Source organism: Gracilinanus agilis, chromosome 2 (assembly GCF_016433145.1).
Source record: "Gracilinanus agilis isolate LMUSP501 chromosome 2, AgileGrace, whole genome shotgun sequence".
Classification (NCBI taxonomy): Eukaryota; Metazoa; Chordata; class Mammalia; order Didelphimorphia; family Didelphidae; genus Gracilinanus; species Gracilinanus agilis.
The window spans coordinates 212,020,578-212,039,077 of NC_058131.1; the positions used below are offsets into that span (position 1 = coordinate 212,020,578).

The following is an 18,500-nucleotide window of genomic DNA, read 5'->3' on the forward strand; positions in this document are numbered from 1 at the left end:
TGAGCCACCTACCTGCCCCCAGAACATATTAACTTTAGGTCAAGTTTATGATTAAGTAAAATTTTTTGTAGGGGAAGAGGGTTGTGTGTGTATGTGCTTATAATAGCTAGGTGGCACCATTGACTCTGTGCTGGGCCTAGTCAGAAAGACTTTTCTCCCCGAGTTCAAATCTGGTGTTAGACACTTACTAGCTATGTGGCCCTGGGTAAGTCACTTAACCCTTTTTTGCCTTGGTTTCCTCATCTGTAATATGAGCTAGAGAAGGAACTAGAAAACCAGAATTTTTGCCAAGAAAACCCCAAATGGAGTCATGAAAAGTCAGACATAACTGAACAACATGTATATGAGGCCTCATAAAAATCAGTATGCATAGTATAGTTGCCCAGTAAGCTAGTGGCTCTGATAATTTGCTGTGCTTACCTTGGGCAAGTTATTCTGTCTCCTACTTGCTTTTCTTCCTCTGTAAAAAGAAAATGTTCAACTGGATAATTTTGTATGGTCCTTTCTAGAGTTAATCATCAGATTCTATACACTTATAACCATTTTGTAGGACTTGGAATTTAATTTTACTATTCTAAATAATTATGGACCTTTCTGTGTTTTTAAGACATTATTTTTTTATGCCAAATTCTTGGTCAGGAATATATTCCCCAATTAGAAGATAATTCCTATGAGAAAATAGCAATAAACTTACAGCGTGGGTTTAGGAATAGATTGTGATGAAAGTCAGCACTTGCCTATATTGTAGGCAAGAGAAGGAGAAAAAGGAGATGTTATCTATTGAAAGGTAAGTGTTGAGTAAATAATTGTACTGTACATATGTGCAATCATACCAGAATAGCAGAATTTTGAATTGGAAAGAGACATTAGGAGTCATTTTTTCTTACTTCACCTTTTATTCCTTATCAGTGATTTGTTGTTTCTCAGTAACATTCCATCCCTTCTCCAGCCGACTTTTATAGAATCTTAGAAAATATGGTACTATTTGTCTCTTGTGTGACCTACTTGAAAATCCTTTCTCCCCAAAGTCTAGCATTTGACTCTTTCTGTTCACTTTTCCCCTTAGAGATCCAGAATGGCAATTCTCATCATTGTTTTCTCCACCTGTCTTCTGTTTTTAGTGGAGAAAAAGTTCCAGCAGTTTTCCATTTTTTTCCATTTATACCTTTGTGAAGTTTATGATCCCCTTCTGGAACTCACTGATCTATTCCTCCTCCAACCTGATGAGCTATAATATCACGATGTCACTTCTATTTTCCCTGTTTTTGCTACACAAATGCTTTCTTGCTATACTTTTTTCTTGTGGATATTCTTGCAGGAGTATAACTTTTTTTAAAATAGTAACTAATTAGAAATAACATTAAACATCAGTGAAAATCCACTATTTACATTTAAATTAATTTCAACACATAATGTATTGTAATACCTTTTCAGTTCTTCCCTCAAAGACCTCATCTTTTGGACATTCATTTCATTCTCTTTTCCTTAGGTGATTGTAGGGTATGTTCTATTCTTCTGGTTCTATTTTTTTTTCATTTTGCATTACTTGATCTTTTCATTCCTTCTATTTTTCTCAGGTGATTACAGTGCATGTTCCATTCTTCTGATTCTACTTTTTTTATTTGCATTGTTTGATCTTTTTAACTTCCTTGTATTTGTCATACTTCTCAATCTTAATTTCATTACCGTGTTCCAGTACACAAATGTGCCATAATTTACTTAAATATTCACTTGTTTATTCCTTTTGAATAAAATGTATCCTTACCCTGCCATAATGTAGTCAAGTCATATCACACCAAACCTCAGCGATACTTGCAAAGTCAAATTTACCTTACTGCATTAAAATCTCTTGAGGATCACCCACCTTAAATGTTTAGAAGGTGGACAAGTAGAGATAAAAAGGTTAGTCAGAACAAGGGAAATAATCATCTCACTGTTTTTTGCAGTGGTCAAACTATATCTAGAATATCACATCCAGTTCTAGGCATCTCTCTTTAAGGAGTTATCCTAAAAATCTAAAAAAGTACTAAGGAAGATGCCCAGGATAATAAGCCTTCTAAAAATGTTATACAATTGAGAAAATTAGGATTATTTAGTTTGGAAAAAAAGATTAAGATTGGGAATGAGCAGACATTAAAAGAGTACAGAATAAAAATGATATTCAACTGTCTTCAAATATTTGATGGGTCCTTATATGGAAGAGATTATAGTTATTCTCTGTATAGGATCATAGGATTTGGAAATAGAAAACTATCTTGTAGGTTATCTAGTCTGATCCCTTCATTTTATAGATCAAAAAAACCAATTCTTGCTCAGAGGGTTGTATAAAAGTCCATGGTTTACTAGATGGCTGATTTCAGCTTAATATAAATGGTTTCAAATTCTCCAATTTTGGCTTATGTGATTAGAATTGGAAAATCTACTGTTGAACAGAAGCATTTTTTTCTTTCTAAAGAAATTTGAAAATTCATTTCTTTAGTGGACTATTTTCAAGTGAAACGAACCATTTTAAGGATATGATCTCCAAAGGAGATTGCTATTTTAGGTTCCATGAATAGGTCATATGGTGACACATCTCCAAAGGGGTTTGTATTTTGCTTGGTTAAAAAAAAAAGTTAGACCTTTCTTTGAAAGGGCTGGACAGACAGTAATACTTTTTTATCTTCTCTGATAGGGAGCTGAACGGAAGATCAGGGATGAAGAACGAAAACAAAGCAAAAGAAAAGGCAAGTGTACTGACCCCAGCTCCCAGTTGAATGCCTGTAAGTAGAAACGTTTCCACCAACAGTTTAAGACTTGGTTTTCCATGCAGAACTGTGGTTACAGTTATCAGCCCCGACCCCAAAGAAATGACAATGTAACTGTGGGTGGTTTTGCCAGTTGAGAAACAAGAGTGATGTTGTGAAATGCTTCCTTTTCTACATAAAGAAACTAAGCCACAATTTGCTTGGGAAACACAAAAAAGATACATACATGCGTGTGTGTGTGTATATATATATATGTATGTTTTTCAGAAAATTGACATATTTTTTATTAGTTTTTAAGCTAACAACTTTTGAAAATTTCTTAACTCAATGGGAATTTTAATATGCTGACACTTGTAGGTCCCACACTTTTTCTGCTTGGGTATTTTGCAAGTAATAATAATGATAATAATAATAATAGCTCACATTTATGTAGCAGTTTAATGTTTCACAATACATGTTTCTCATAACAATGCTTTTAGTAGATATGATATATGCATTTTTTATCACATTTCCAAAATGAAGTTTGAAGCCCAAGGAGCCTAGGTGAATTGTCCAGGATAGTGGTAAGACTCAAACTTAGGTATCCAACCTTCCAAGTTTGATGTTCTTTTTACTAGTCTATCAATCAGATAATAAACATTTATTAAGTACCTATTATATGCCAGGCTGCTCAGTGATTAGAGCACTGGGCTAAGAGTAAAAAAGACCTGAATTCAAATCCAGCCTTGGATACTTACTAGCTGTGTGATCTTGGGCAAGTCACTTAACCCTCTGTATGCTTAGGAATCAGCTAGATGGCTCAGTGGATACAGTGCTGAGCCTGGAGTCAGGAAGACCCAAGTTCAAATATGGCTTTAGATACTTTCTTGATCTGTGACCCTAGGCAAGTCACTTAACCTCTGATTTCCTGACAAAAAGTTTCCACTGAATCTATTGGAAGAGAAAATGGCAAACCACTTCACTATCTTTGCCAAAAGAACACCTCATAGGGTCCGTGGGGCCACAAAGAGTCAGACACAAATGAATGACTGAACAATGATAACATGTACTAGGTACTGTGTTAAGTAGGCATTAGGGATACCAAAAAAAAAAAAGGCAAAAGACAGTTCCTGCCCTTGAGGAGCTCATAGTCTGATAGGGGAGACAACATGCAAACAGGTATGTGTGGACAAGTTATATACAGGATAAATAAGAAATACTTAACACAGGGAAGGCACTAGAATTAAGAAGGATTGGGAAAGGTTTTCTAGAGAAAGTGGAATTTAACTGGGGCTTGAAGGATTCCAGGGAAGCCAGTAGGCAGAGACGAGAGAGAGAGCATCTTGTTTGGGGAACAACAGTGAAGTCAGTGCCACTGGATCACATGGTACATGGTGGGGAGAGGAGCTGGTATTGGGTATAAGAAGCCTAGAAAGGTAGTAGGTTATGAAAGGCCTTGAATGCCAAAGTAAAGGCTTTTCTGTTTTATCCTGGAAGTGATAGGGAGCTGCAGGAGGGATGTGTGTATGTGTGAGATGTGATTGGACCTGCACTTTATAAAAATCACTTTGGCCACTGACTGGAGGACAGACTTGAGGAAAGCAGGCCAAACAGTAGGCTGTTAGAGTAGCCCAGGATTGAGGGGATGAGAATCCACGCTAGGATGTGGCAGTATCAGAGGAAGGAAGGGAGCATTTTTGAGAGATGTTGCAAAGGTGAGATCGACAGGCCCTGGCCTTAGATTGGATGCGAGGCATCAGAAAGGATGAGGTGTTGAAGAAGATGCCTAAGTAGGTGCCTGCGAGGATGGTGATGCCTTTGATAGTAATAGGGAATTGGAAGAGGGGAAGTTTTGGGGGAAAGATAAAAAATTCCATCTGGGACATGTCGAGCTTAAGTTGTTGACAGGACATCCAGATCAAGACATCCGACAGGCAATTAGTGATGTGAGACTAGGCGAGGGGTGGATAGTTTGAGAATTATAAACATAGAGATCATAACTGAATCCTTGGAACCTGATGAGTTCCCCAAGTAATCCCCATCAAGAAGGAAAAGAGAGTCTAGCACAGAGCTCTGTCCATGGCTACCTGGTATGAACCAAATGAGGATCCAGCAAAGGGATGATGGAGGTTGGGTCAGTGACCCAAGGAGAGGGATATTATAAAAATTCTAGGGAGGAGACGTCAAGAAGAACAAATTCTTAGAAAATTCCATTGGATTTGGCATTTAGAGATCTTGGATAATTTTGGAGAGTGCAGTTTTGATGGGGCCAGAAGCCCTTCTATAGAAAGTTAAAAAGAGAGGGAGAAGAGAAGAAGTAGATGGCCTTCTCCAGTTGTTTAACCACAAAAGGCAGAAGAGATGTTGGCATCAGTTAGCAGGAATGGAAGTATCAAGGTGAAGTTTTTTGAGAATGGAGGAAATGTGATATGTCAACAGGCAGTAGGGAAGGAGTCTGAAGACAGGGAGAAACTGAAGATTAGCTGGAGAGTGGAGATGACAGAGGAGACAATCTGTTGGAGGAGACAGGATGGAATCAGATCCTTTGTTCAAGAAGTAGTAGAGCCACCTTTGTGTATGGGACAAGTGTGAAGAAAGACATAGTGACAAACAGCATGTGAGTGATCTGAGAAGAAAAAGAGGAAACTCTAGGTCAGTGGTTCCCAAACTTTTTTGGCCTACTGCCCCGTTTCCAGAAAAAATATTACTTAGCCCCCTGGAAATTAATTTTTTTTAAATTTTAATAGCAATTAATAGGAAAGATAAATGCACCTGTGGCCATCACTGCTTCCCTGGATCACTGCAGCACCCACCAGGGGGTGGTAGCGCCCACTTTGGGAATCACTGCTCTAGGTGAATGGTCTTGATTTTTTCAATAAAATATGAGGCAAGGTTCTCAGCTGAGAAGATGGGTGAAGGAAAGCCCTGAGAGGTTTGAAGAGGGATGAAAAGGTTTGGAAGGGTCTTTGTGGAGCGTAGGATAGTATGTCATGCTTTCTCTTCCATTTGTTTTGTTCAACTAGCTTTTATTTTCACACAATTTTTTATCTACCTGTGGAAGGAGAGTGAACCATTGCTACGTCTTAGTCATTGTTGTCCATGTTGATATGTGTGATTTAAAGCATTATTTTTTTATTTTGAGCAGATGGCTTGAATTTACAAATACTTGCCAACAAACAGATTAATTGAGATTTTCTTATTGCCACTCCTCAGTGAAGGGTCCTGATACTGCTTTGAAGGACAGCTATGTATGCAGCTAAAAAAATAGGGATGGTTAATCTGTATTTGACATTTTTGAAGCAGGAAGAAAAACTTGTTCACTCTCTTTTGCATTTGGTGTATTTTGAATAAAGAACCAAAAGCTGCTGATTGTAGTAGGGCAGCTGGGGTTAAAGGCTTTTTCTGGCTTATTTTCAGATACTAAGTATGCTTGGTCTGTATTCTCTTTTGTTGTTTCTATCATTTTTTTCTGTTAACTTTGATAAAAGTTACCCTTTTGGTTAAGATTTGGTTAAGATAAGGATAAGCAATATATATATATGCCAATTTTTCTTGATCCTCAAAATTAAAACATGCCACAAGTTATTAAAAGTACAGTAATGTATACCTCATGTTTCTATAAGTGATATAGAATATTGTGTAGCCTACATCTTAGTACAAGTTTTTTTTGTTAAAATTTGTTTTATCCACCTATTCTCTTTCAGTTTCTGATGTTAAAGTGTCTGTGCTTCCATCCCACAAAAGAATGGACATCACAGTTTTCAAGCCTTTTATTGATCTCGACACTCAGCCTGTTCTCTTTATCCCTGATGTGCACTTTGCCAACCTTCAACGTGGGGCTCATGTAGGTGACAAATCTTCTAGAGGTCTTAGGATAGTGTTTTATTTGTTATTTGTGACTTATTATTAGTCTTATTAGAGGTAGGTACTTTTCTAGTATAGGACATTCATATTAAAGTAGACACTCAAAGTAAAAGGAGTCTGATTACTTTTTTAAGTGAGTTAGCACTTCAGATTATTAAGTGGAAATAATGTAGCATCTTCAACAATGCTAATACAAAATTAACCCTTCCACATTGTGGGAGTTAAGGGCGTGATACCCTGAAATCTGGAAAATCCACATCAAATGTTTTGGCCCTCCCTTTGTACCAGAGAAGAAGTCTGAATTATTTCTTTTTCTTTAGAGGGTGTTTATAGTACATTATTATAAATTTATGCATTTCTGAGTTTGTAAGCTTTTTCTGGCCTTTGAGTGCTGTTTGCTGCTTCTGTAGAACTCCCCAAAATTCCCATTTAATTTCTGATGCTGACCCGTGAGATATAGAAACTGCAATGGGGAAAGTTGCGATGTGGAAAGGATAATTGTATATTTTATAAATACAGAATGTATTTCACTTAATTTTGTTTCTCTAATGTGTAAATTTTGGATTCTTGTTCTGTGTCTAGCTTATTTTAAAATATTATCACATTGGATTTCTAATTAAATGGATGGAAAAGAATGCAAATGGAGAAAGGCCAACAAGTCATGGTTTTGGGAGAGATGACTAAATGAAATTTGGTTCATTTTGGTCAGGAATCCAAAGCTATTAACATTTTGGCTTAATAGAAGATCATTTTAAAAGTATATTTTGAGTGTATTTTAAGACAACCTATTTTGTTTTTCTAAAAGGTTCTTCCTATTACCTCAGAAGAGCTGGAAGGTGAAGGGTAAGCTTTGTTTTTCATTATTATTAAGATTATATGTTTTAGAGCTAGAAGATATCATTAAATTATTTAACCCAAACTCCTCATTTTATAGATGAGAAAACTGAATCCCAGAAAGGAGAAGTGATTTACTCAAGGATAAATAGGTAGTTAGAGAACTGGAATGGGAGCCCAAATCTTTTGACTCCAGATTCAATATTCTTTCCACTTTCTATGCCAGTTTTATCCTACCTTTTTGAGTTCAGACCTCCTTTAGAATTCAGAACAATGCAGATATCCAGGATAATAACCTTTCTCTTTTAGTAGGGCACAAGTTTCTTAACTACTAGCTATCTAATCACAGGCCTATACACTTCATGTCTCAGGCTGCATTTTGTTTTTCCTAGATATGATAGAAAAGTAGTTACTTTTGACCAAAATTTTAAACTACAACTCTCCTTCCAAGTATTTTCCATCCCTTAAATGGCTAAATCTGCAAAAGAAATTGAGTGAGCAGAAACTTCTGACACCACCACTTCCTGTAGGACTCTCATCTGGTTCTTTGGTGCCAATAACTTCAAACAGTTAGGAATTGTTCCCTTTCTTCTACTTTTCCCCTCTCCTTCCCTACACAAACTTCTACTACCTCTAAATTTGGGCTTCAAATTTTCTAGTGCATCTGCTCCTGCCACCCTACTCAGTGAGACCAGTTAGAATGCCCCTCCTCTTTTTGTTTTAAACCCTTATCTTCCACCTTAGAATTAATATTGTGTATTAGTTCCAAGACAGAAGAAGAGCAATAAGGGTTTGGCAATGGGAGTTAAGCGAATTGCCTAGAGTCACACAGCTAGGAAGTGTCTGAGGCCAGGTGTCTGAGTCTCCAGGCCTGCCTTAGAATCTCCAGGGCCACCTAGCTTTCCCCCTTCGATGCCTTTTGAAAAGTACTGTTTACTAAAACAAACATGTGTTACACACAGTTTCCAGATTACCACTCTCACCTTAAACCCCTGTGCTGAACTGTCCCTTTTAAGAAAACAAAACAAAACAAAACACTAAAGCACAACTGACTGGCAAAACAACTGCACCATTTGTGTATGTAGCACTTTGCTCTGTGCCTCTCTGGTGAGAAGGGAATTGTGTTTCATGTAGAGCCAGGCTCTCTTGTTCAAAGTCACATAGCTAGTAAGTGGCAGAGCCATTGTCTGTGCCCAAACTTAAAACTTCAGTCATCTTTGACTCCTTCCTATTCCTAATCATCCATCATATGCTAACAATCCCTCCAGCCTAGTTTAGGCCTTTACCACCTCCCCAGTAGCATCCCAAGTGGTCTCCTTGCCTTGTTTGTGTACTCTGATGCCTACCCCTTTCCAAAACCTTCAGTGGCTCTCTATGAAGAGAATCAAGGTTACATTTCTTAAATTGCTACTCAAAGGTCCTTGCAGTCTGGCCTCTACCTACAATCTAGGTGGCCACCAGTCCAACCTTATCATTCTGTAGTTGAAGAAATTGAGCCTCAGAGAAGTTAAGAAACTGGTCCAAGGTTGCATGGGAGATGATACTTGGTATAGTTCATAATATTTGAATCCAGGTCCTCTGACTCCAGACTGAGTGCTCTTCCCATTGAGCTACACAGCCTCATGGAGCTGTTGCTAGTCCTGTCTGAACCCTCTGTTCTAGGAATACTGAGCCACTCACTTCTGCCAAAGCACCTGGCATTTTAGCTCTTCTTTCTGTCCTTCCACCTTCCTAGAATGTATTTCTTCATAGGCAAATATCCATCCTTCAAAATCCAGCTGAGATATTACCTCCTCTAAGAAATCCCCACTGGCCACTCCACATCGAAGGAATTTCCCGTTTTAGAGAAATCAGTGCATTATGGTAATAAATAGCACTGGACTCATTATCAGAACGTTGGGGATCACCAAACAATTGGGTGAGTTTAGTCTCTGGCTTTAGTTTTCTCATCCGTAAAATGAAGGATTGGATTGGATTCTTATGGGTTAGAGCTATAAAAGGCCTTAAAGTCTCATCCTATATTTCTATAGTTCTATATATATATATAGATCACAAAGATCTAAATTTCTATAATTATGTTAATGTTTGTCTATGTAATCCACTTGGGATTAATAGTTTATTCTCTGATATTGGTTATCGTTTTATGCATGTAAATCTCATTTTCTTAACTAGATTTTAAGATTCTTGAATTCAAGAACCAAATTTCTTGCTATTTTTTATGTACTTTGCACATGCTAGGTATATAGTAAATTATTGTTATTGATATTTGTTTTATTTATAAAGTAGCTAATAATATACTTTGGGTTCATTTTAGGTCTAACATGAAAAGGGGGCCATATGGAACTGAAGATGACTTTACTGCCACACCTCCTGCTAAAATGGCCAGGATAGAAGAACCAAAGAGAGGTTTGATTGCACTGACACCCTTGGCAGAATAGTTTATGTCAGAAGAGAGATTTAGCCCACTCTGATTTTGATCTTAACATCAGAGGGTACCTTTGTCATGATCTGATGAGGATAATCATTTGAATTTATATGGTACCTTAAGCTCTGAAGAGGATTTTACATATGGCACGTGATCCAAAGATCCATTGGTGTTTTAATTATAATAACAACAAAGAAAGTTATATGCCACAGGCATGACAAGAACACTTACCCATTTCCTTGAACTTGGAGCTGTCCTCCGTAAATTTTTCTGAGCATATCAAATTGAAATGTGGTTCTTTAGCCAAAATGTCTTAGAGTTCAGTGGTGATTTATTGCTTAGAAAAAGAGAGCTCTCATTGGAGGCAAACATTAAGATGTGACCTTTCTTTTGCTATAAGTTCCATTGGTGTTTAAATATGAACATTTTGAATAATTATACAGTGTAGGCTTCACAAGCCAGATGTCTGCACAAAATAGAATTGAGCCTGTGAGAACTCCAAAGTAGTTAATCATTGAATATGCTGACACAGTCATGGGAATGGGCATTATTATTGAATATTAAATAATTAAAGTCCTGCAAAAAAAGAGCATTACTTAATTGGTCCCTTAGCACTAAGACATTTAGTGGAAATGTTTATATTGAGATTTGCCAGTAAACTAGAGTAATTAAATTCTTGCTTCAGATTCCCCTGACTGCAAAAGCAATGGGACGAGTTTAGCTGTTTCATAGCTGTTATCCTGGAAGGTGGTAATCACAGGGGTTGGGACACTTAATTTGATGCCTTATCATTTTTTAGATTAATTAAGGAAAAAGGAATGCTAAGATTGGAAGTTTTCCTGCATTTATTAGCTTTTCCTTCCCCCCATTCTCTCCATCCTGCAGAATTTTTAATGTGTTTTTAAAGTATACCTTTCTAATGAACTAACCTGTGAGTATGAGCATACTTTGTACTTTTACTCCTTAAAAAGTGAGATGCTCTCATTTTAAATGATTTCTATAGGAATTTCTAGGGTAAAACACCCTCAGAACTAGAACATACAGACGTATAATTTACAAGCTAAAACTAAAACAAACATGTTGAGTACCATAGCCAACACACATTAAAGAAGAAACTGAAAGACTTGGGAATATTGTAGATGTGAGAGATGAAAATGGAGATTCATAGAGCTTAAGGAACTTTAAGAGAACTTGTCCAAGAGTCTCAGATTCAAACTATGTTTGATTTACTCATTCAACACAATTAATTAGGTGCTTATTTTATGTAAGGCACCATGAGTGCCATTAGAGATAAAAAACAAACAAAAAAACTTCCTGTCCTCAAAAATTTGTGGTCTTTTTGAGGAAATTTGTTTAGAAAAACAAAATAGGTTGTCCTAAAATACACTCAAAATATGCTTTTTAAATGGTTTTCTATTAAGCCAAAATGTAAATATCTGTGTGTGTGTGTGTGTGTGTGTGTGTGTTTGTGTATGTGTGTATGTCCACAGGTAGCTTTGGACTTAGACCTCCTAATTTATAGTATTCATAAATGTGTAAATACTTTAATGAGATAGTAAAAAAATTGCTTTTTTCTTTGTTTCCCTTTTTATTTTTTTTCTCCTTTGCATTAAAAAATGTTTTATTGATGCTCTCTTCTTACATATCCCTACTCACTAAGCTACTATCCATCTCCAAATAGAAGCACTTCTTTGTAACAAATATAGTCTCAAGTGTAGAATATTTACAAAAACAAACCTCCTTTTATATTTTTCACTTAGCAGTACCCATGTAATATACATGTACATAGATAACCCATGTAATATACATATACTTGTATGTATACGTATGTGCATATATACAAGTATAATATAAGGTAGAGATGTGATGGGAGCAAATAAGAAATCAAGACAAAGGGGGGAATGGGGAATAATTGAAGGGGATGAGGAAAGGCCAACTAGACGAATGGCATCTTGGATTTGTGCTCCTCCTTTCTAAATATTTGTTCCTCCCACCTCCTCTCTATAACATGATAAAAAGACTGCTTAATCTAAATTAATATTCAGCCAAGCACAAAGAGAAAGGGGTTGTAATCAGCCCTTAGAATACTATCCTGTAGGGGCTATACGTAGCCCAAATTCACCTATGGATTGAGGTTCTTTATCTAGTTTATTGCCAGGCTTTTTTTCCTTCCCTTTTTCCTGAATGATACATTCCTAATGAGATTTAAATTTATTAAATCCCATTCCTGTGCCTTTGCAAAGCCATCCCCCATAACTAGAATTCCCTCTTTCCTGACCTCCTCCTCTTTAGAACCCCTATCTCCTTCAAAATTCAAACAGTGTGAAGTCTGAATCTCCCCCTCTCCACAGCTGCTAGTGTCTCTCTCCCAAAACTACATTTTATTTATTCTGCATATACTTATGAGTACAAGTTTTCTCTATATATAGAATATACATTCCTTAACAACATGGATCAATTCATGTTTGCCTTTGTAACTTGGCACAGCACATGGTATACATAATAAATGTTTGTTGAATGATTGATTAATGTGTTAAATGAATATCAAGGAAGGGGATTCCATATCTGTTCCAGGGTTGGAAATTTTCCCCCTCTATTGTTGAGACAGAATAAAGATAGAATAAAAAGAAGTTGAAAATTGAATAAATTAAGGCTTATTTTGTATTGGTTAATGTGTGTTGGCTACAGTTATGAATATGTTTTGTTTTAGTTTCAGCCCATAAATATTTCTTATTTTCATCCATATGTATTTTTTGGGGGGATGTCAATGGAATTCCTCTTTTCTCTCCATGCCTTCTCCATGTTGACATTTAGTACTGCTCTATGTTCGGAAGGAGTCAGAAGAAGTTTTTGATGCACTGATGCTCAAGACTCCATCATTGAAAGGCCTAATGGAAGCTGTAAGTATTCCTGTATATAATATTCCTTTTTAAATTTTTTTTTATTGTGGGCTTAACAATAATTAACACAAATATTTCAATATAGAAATAACAAGAAAGAGAACTGCATAAGAAAATCTGAATTTCAATCACAAACAATGTGTGTGTGTGTGTGTCTACAGGTGGCTTTGGATGTACACCCCCTAAATTACAGTATTCATAAGTGTATAAATACTTTAACAAGATAGCAACAAAATTACTCTTTTTTGTTTGTGTCTCTTTTTGTATTTTTTTCTTTTTTGCATTAAAAAATATTTTATTGATGCTCTCTTCTTGCCTTTCACTATGCTATCATCCACCTCCATATGGAAGCATTCCTTTATAACAAATATGTATCATCCAGGGGGGAGGGAGTAGCTCAGTGTCTCAGTGGATGGAAAGATGAGAGGTTCTAGGTTCAAACCTGGTCTCAGACACTTCCTAGCTGTGTGACCCTGGGCAAAGCATTTAACCTCTGTTTCCCTCAGTTTTCTCAACTGTAAAATGGAGATGACAACAGCCTTTACCTCCCAGGGCTGTTTTGAATATCAAGGGGGAGGTGACGTTTGTACAGTGCTTGGCATAGTGGCTGGCACATAGTAAGAACGACTTAAATTCTAGCTATGCATTGGTCTCCTTGCCCCTGGCTTGTAACCCCTCAAATCCAACTCCTGTCCACCTGTCAAAGGGATATTCCTAAAGCACAGACTGGACATGGCTCTCCCTTTCTAGCATGAACTGCATCTTCTTCTTAATTCTGTTTGTCAATTAAAGCTCTTGCAATCTTGCCCCAACCTAACTTTCCAGCCTTTTTGGCTCTTACTTCCTTTGATGCCCTCCCTAATCCAGCCAAACCGGTCTTTGCTGTGCCCTATAAACAGTTCCCAGCAGTCCCTGTACCCTTTCCCAGGCTCTTCCTCAAGCCTGGAATACACTCGCCTTCTCTACGTCAGCCTCAGAATCCCTAGCATCCTTCAAATCTCAGGTCAACTTATGTGGCCCAGCCCTTACTGCTCTTCTGCCTTGGAACCAATTCTAAGCATTAATTCTTTTTTTTTTTTTAACCCTTACCTTCCGTGTTGGAGTCAATACTGTGTATTGGCTCCAAGGCAGAAGAGTGGTAAGGGCTAGGCAATCGGGGTTAAGTGACTTGCCCAGGGTCACACAGCTGGGAAGTGTCTGAGCTCAGATTTGAACCTAGGACCTCCCATCTCTAGGTCTGACTCTCAATCCACTGAGCTACCCAGCTTCCCCCTCTAAGTATTAATTCTAAGAGAGAAGGTTAGGGGTTTTTTTGTTTTGTTTTATTCTTTTTTTTTTTGTTTAAGAGAGGACTTTGGTAGCCTTCCTGTAGAAGATACTGTTTTAGTAATGATTTGAAGGAAGCCAGGGAAGCCAGTAGGTGGAAATATAGGAGAAGAGCATTCCAGGCATAGATCAGCCAGAGAAGATGCCCAGAGCCAGTGCCAATGGACCGAAGAGTGTATGTCAGGGAGTAAGGTGCAAGAAGACCAGAAAGGCAGGGACTGGGTTATGAAGGGCTCTGAATGGCAAGCAGAGTATTTTGTATTTGATCTTGGCAGTGACCTAGCATTTATTGGGGGAGAAAAGTGACATGATTTCTTGATTAGATATGTCCCCTCTCTCCCACCCCTTATAGGGTAGGTAAACAGCCCAAGAACAAGCATGATTTCATTTTGTCTTTTACATCCAAGACCTCACACATTAATAAGTTGTTATTGTTGACTGATTTTCCTCAAAGACATAGGAAGTTATCTAGTAAAGATAACAGTATCTGTCCAATACTTACCCAAAGGACATTTTCTTAGTTCCAACTTGAAAAAAAAATCAATATGACTTTCTGACTCCTTTAGCTTAGGAAGAAAGCATAGATCTGGGATTTCATGGGTATATCTTCTTTCCCCAGTTAGACTTTTTCTTCTAAGGACAGGGACTGTGCCTCTTACTTCACGTCATTCATGATATCTGTCATAGGGCCTTGGCACTCAGCATTTTTTTCTTTACCATCAGAAGAGCATATGTATATGGATACATACTTTGTAAATGTCATTCCCATGTTCTTAAACTCTGAAATTCCCTTCTATGATGAAAATTATTTCCCTCCCCTTTTCCCTTTTGTCTTATAACTCTAAACCCAATTCTTTGTCTTCACCAGTATCTCTAGTCCCTCCACTCCTCCTCTCCTGGGGGAGAGTTCCCTCCTAGGCCATCACTGGGCATCGTAGACCCTCCTCCCTTCACATCTGGCCCTGCTGGGGAACAAATTCATTTCCACATTGTCTTCTCCTTGAGTCCTTGCTGCCATCTTGTCACTGCTCTGCCAAGTCCCAGCTTTGGACTGTGATCACTGTTCCTCCCTTCAGTCTTTGCTCATGTACTTCTGAACTGAGCTGGTGAAAATCATTAAACTGATGATCAGCCCCCCAACATTTTTGCTGCATGAACACAGCTGGGCCCTCACTGCAGCAAGACAATCTCTCTTATGCCTATTCAACTGATTGAAGAATCCACTCACCACAGTGCCTCATCCAAACCTTTTCATCCTGCCTTTTCATCCCGCCTCAGTGCTCCCATCGTTCTCCTCTTTCCATTCCTTCAGCTAAGAATCTTGCCTCCTTTTTCACTGAAAAAAACTGAGGTCATTCCATGAGAGATCCTTCCTCTCCCTTCTTTCTCACCTCACATTATGATATACTGTAGGTATAGGCTACAGAATACATGCCTACGTGAGTATAGGTATATTTGCTTATGTGTGCACGTGTATATATATTCATAATATGTATAATAAGTATGTATGTTAAATTTATAATTATCTGGAATGAATATAGTGGATAAAGTGCTGAACTTGGAGTAAGGAAGATTCAGGTTCAGATCCTGCCCTGGATCTCTACCAACATTGTATCTGTGGGTAAACCACTTACCCTCTCTGATTTTGTTTTTTTATCTGTAAAATGGAGAAAAGTAACATTTACCTCACAAGATTCTTACAAAGATCAAATCAGATAACATATATAAAGTATTATGTATGATAAAGACTATATTACAAAATAATGATATAAAATTTTATAAAACAATAATGCTCTGTAATTGATAGTGTTTTGTTCTGCCTTAGATATCAGATAAATATGATGTCCCTTATGATAAAATTGGAAAAATCTTCAAGAAATGTAAAAAAGGGTGAGTACTAACTAGTCTCTTTATTAACATTAGTTTTGTATGGACTTTTCTCAGACATGCATAAAGAAATATTAATTTGGTTTTTTGTTTTGTTTTGTTTTGTTTTTGTTTAAAAGAGGAATTGTAGAAGATAATATTTTAGTTAGGATTTGAACTACTATTTTTATAAAATATTCCAATATGGTTACTAAGGAAATATTTAATAATAAGTTTTTTAAAATATGAATTAAAAAATAGCAACTAGAAAAAATTAAATGCAGCATTAATTTTCATTCAAATGAGATAATACATGTAAAACTATTTCTAAACTTTACATAGTAAGCCTGTTATGTAAATGCCTACTAGAATGATAATTGATGGCAATGTTAAAAGTCATGAAAAACAGAATCATAGAAGGAAGGGCTTCTTTGATATGATCAAAAGGTAGACAAATCAAGAACTAATGTTTTTTGCAATGCAAAAATACTGGAAGCTTTCCTAATAAATACAGGCTAGAGATAGAATGGGAGAGAAAAATAAGGCATAAACTCAACAAAGAGGATATAAAACTAGATCTGTTTGCAGGAAACAGTATGATTCATTTAGAAAACTATAATAAATAATAGAAATGAATAATAATTACATCTTCCCAAATGTTCTAATGAAAGGATTTAAATTTGTTACGCTCTGAAAAATGCATTAGATTTAAAATCTGGAGATCTGGAGGCAGCTGGGTAGCTCAGTGGATTGAGAGTCAGGCCTAGAGATGGGAGGTCCTAGGTTCAAATCCGGCCTCAGCCACTTCCCAGCTGTGTGACCCTGGGCAAGTCACTTGACCCTCATAGTCCACTCTTACCACTCTTCCACCTAAGAGCCAATACACAGAAGTTAAGGGTTAAAAAAAAATCTGGAGATCTGGGTTAAGATCCCAGTTCTTTGACTGCAAATCAGTCATATCTCCTTTCTAGGCTTCATCTTTGAAATGAAGAAGTTAGACTAGATGATCTTTAGGATTCCATTTCTAAAAACTCTGATAAGTGTAACTTGATACAATTCTAGGGATAGATTGATAAGAATGTCCACCTGCTATAGATCTGGAGAGCAAAGAGCTATTCTTGGTAATACATTTTCTAATGTCAGATTAGTAGGACCATATATATATAGATAACAGCAAGTACTATTATCCTATACTATCTATCTATCTATATATCTATATCTATATCTATATCTATATCTATAATTTGTAACTTTCTTGGGCATGTAATAATGGCCTTATGAAGAAGTTAAATGGGTTATAGTATAAAATCATTTTAGTTATTTTATAGACATAGTCATTTTCTTCACAATTGCAGATTTTTCACGTTTTTTAGTTTCATGTAATCTATAAGTTATAATGCCTTCTTGTGTTAGTTCTTGAAAGATGTCCAGGGCAGCAGTAACTCACGTTGACCTTTCCTCCATACTTAGAATCCTGGTGAACATGGATGATAATATAGTGAAGCACTACTCTAATGAAGACACCTTCCAGCTGCAGATCGAGGAGGTGGGGGGATCCTACAAGCTAACTCTTACTGAGATCTAAAGGCAAGCAAACCCAGAAGAACTCTACATGGGTTAAATGAAGGTGTTAAATGGACCTTTGGGTCCAACTGCAGGTTACCATGATGAACCACTTTCCAAAGAGGGACTCCAAGGGAAGTGATTCATTTGAGCTCTTGGAGGGGACAGAGGAGCATTTTGATTGAAAATAACTAAAATATTTTGCATTGGTCTTCTTCAGATGGCATAGAATCAATATGTGAAATTTATAAGAGTTTATATTTATAGAGAGTACTATGCCTGTAAAATACTTTATACACATTGTTTCATCTGGGCCTCCTGATAACTCTGTGAGGCAGATAAGTACTATTATCCCAATTTTATAGATGAGAAAACTAAAATTCAGAGAGGGTAAGTCATTTACCCAAACTACATAGTAGATGGCAAAACCAGCATCTAACCCTGTACTATGAGTCTCCTACTTTCCCTGCTGTATCACACCACATCTCAACTTGGAACCTGTATCCCATGGCTTAGTGAATCAATGGACTGCCATTTACCAACTTCTCTCTTCTGCCTCTTCAGATCATTCCTTATGGAAGTGTAAAAAAAAGAGCAATAGATTTGAGTCTAAGGTTTTCTTGCCCTCAACTGTCTTGAGGGTTCAATGATTGTCTCATGCTTGTGAGAGTACGACTGAAAGCTCATTATTTTGTAACCTCTTATTCTCACTAAGTGTTTACTGACTGCTCATGATGCTGAAATCCTTCTTTGTAACTTTCTTAGACATATAATAATGGCCTTATGAAGAACTTAAATGGGTTAGAGTACAAAATCATTTTAGATAAAGCTGTATTGTATATAAGTGCAATATATTTTTGAAGGTTCTGTAAATGTATGTATATATGTGTCACATAAATATATAATATATAAATATGTTATCCATGTATATATAATGATGAAATGCAATGAAAGCTATCTCAAGGAAATTACAAAAACCAAGGTAAAAGTATTTTT

The 18,500-nt window shown here is 36.8% G+C and overlaps 1 protein-coding gene across 1 annotated transcript in view; it reads left to right on the plus strand.

The window, feature by feature from the left end:
* The window catches only part of GRHL1 (grainyhead like transcription factor 1), a 69,568-nt gene extending 52,042 nt beyond the window's left edge, over nt 1-17,526 (plus strand). Inside the window, exons 10-16 of the mRNA XM_044660945.1 lie at nt 2,675-2,726; nt 6,431-6,570; nt 7,396-7,433; nt 9,739-9,830; nt 12,664-12,749; nt 15,901-15,965; nt 17,412-17,526. Coding sequence (XP_044516880.1) covers nt 2,675-2,726; nt 6,431-6,570; nt 7,396-7,433; nt 9,739-9,830; nt 12,664-12,749; nt 15,901-15,965; nt 17,412-17,526 — 588 coding nt within the window. The remainder of the gene's footprint in view (nt 1-2,674; nt 2,727-6,430; nt 6,571-7,395; nt 7,434-9,738; nt 9,831-12,663; nt 12,750-15,900; nt 15,966-17,411) is intronic.
* The last annotated feature ends 974 nt before the right edge of the window (nt 17,527-18,500 follow it).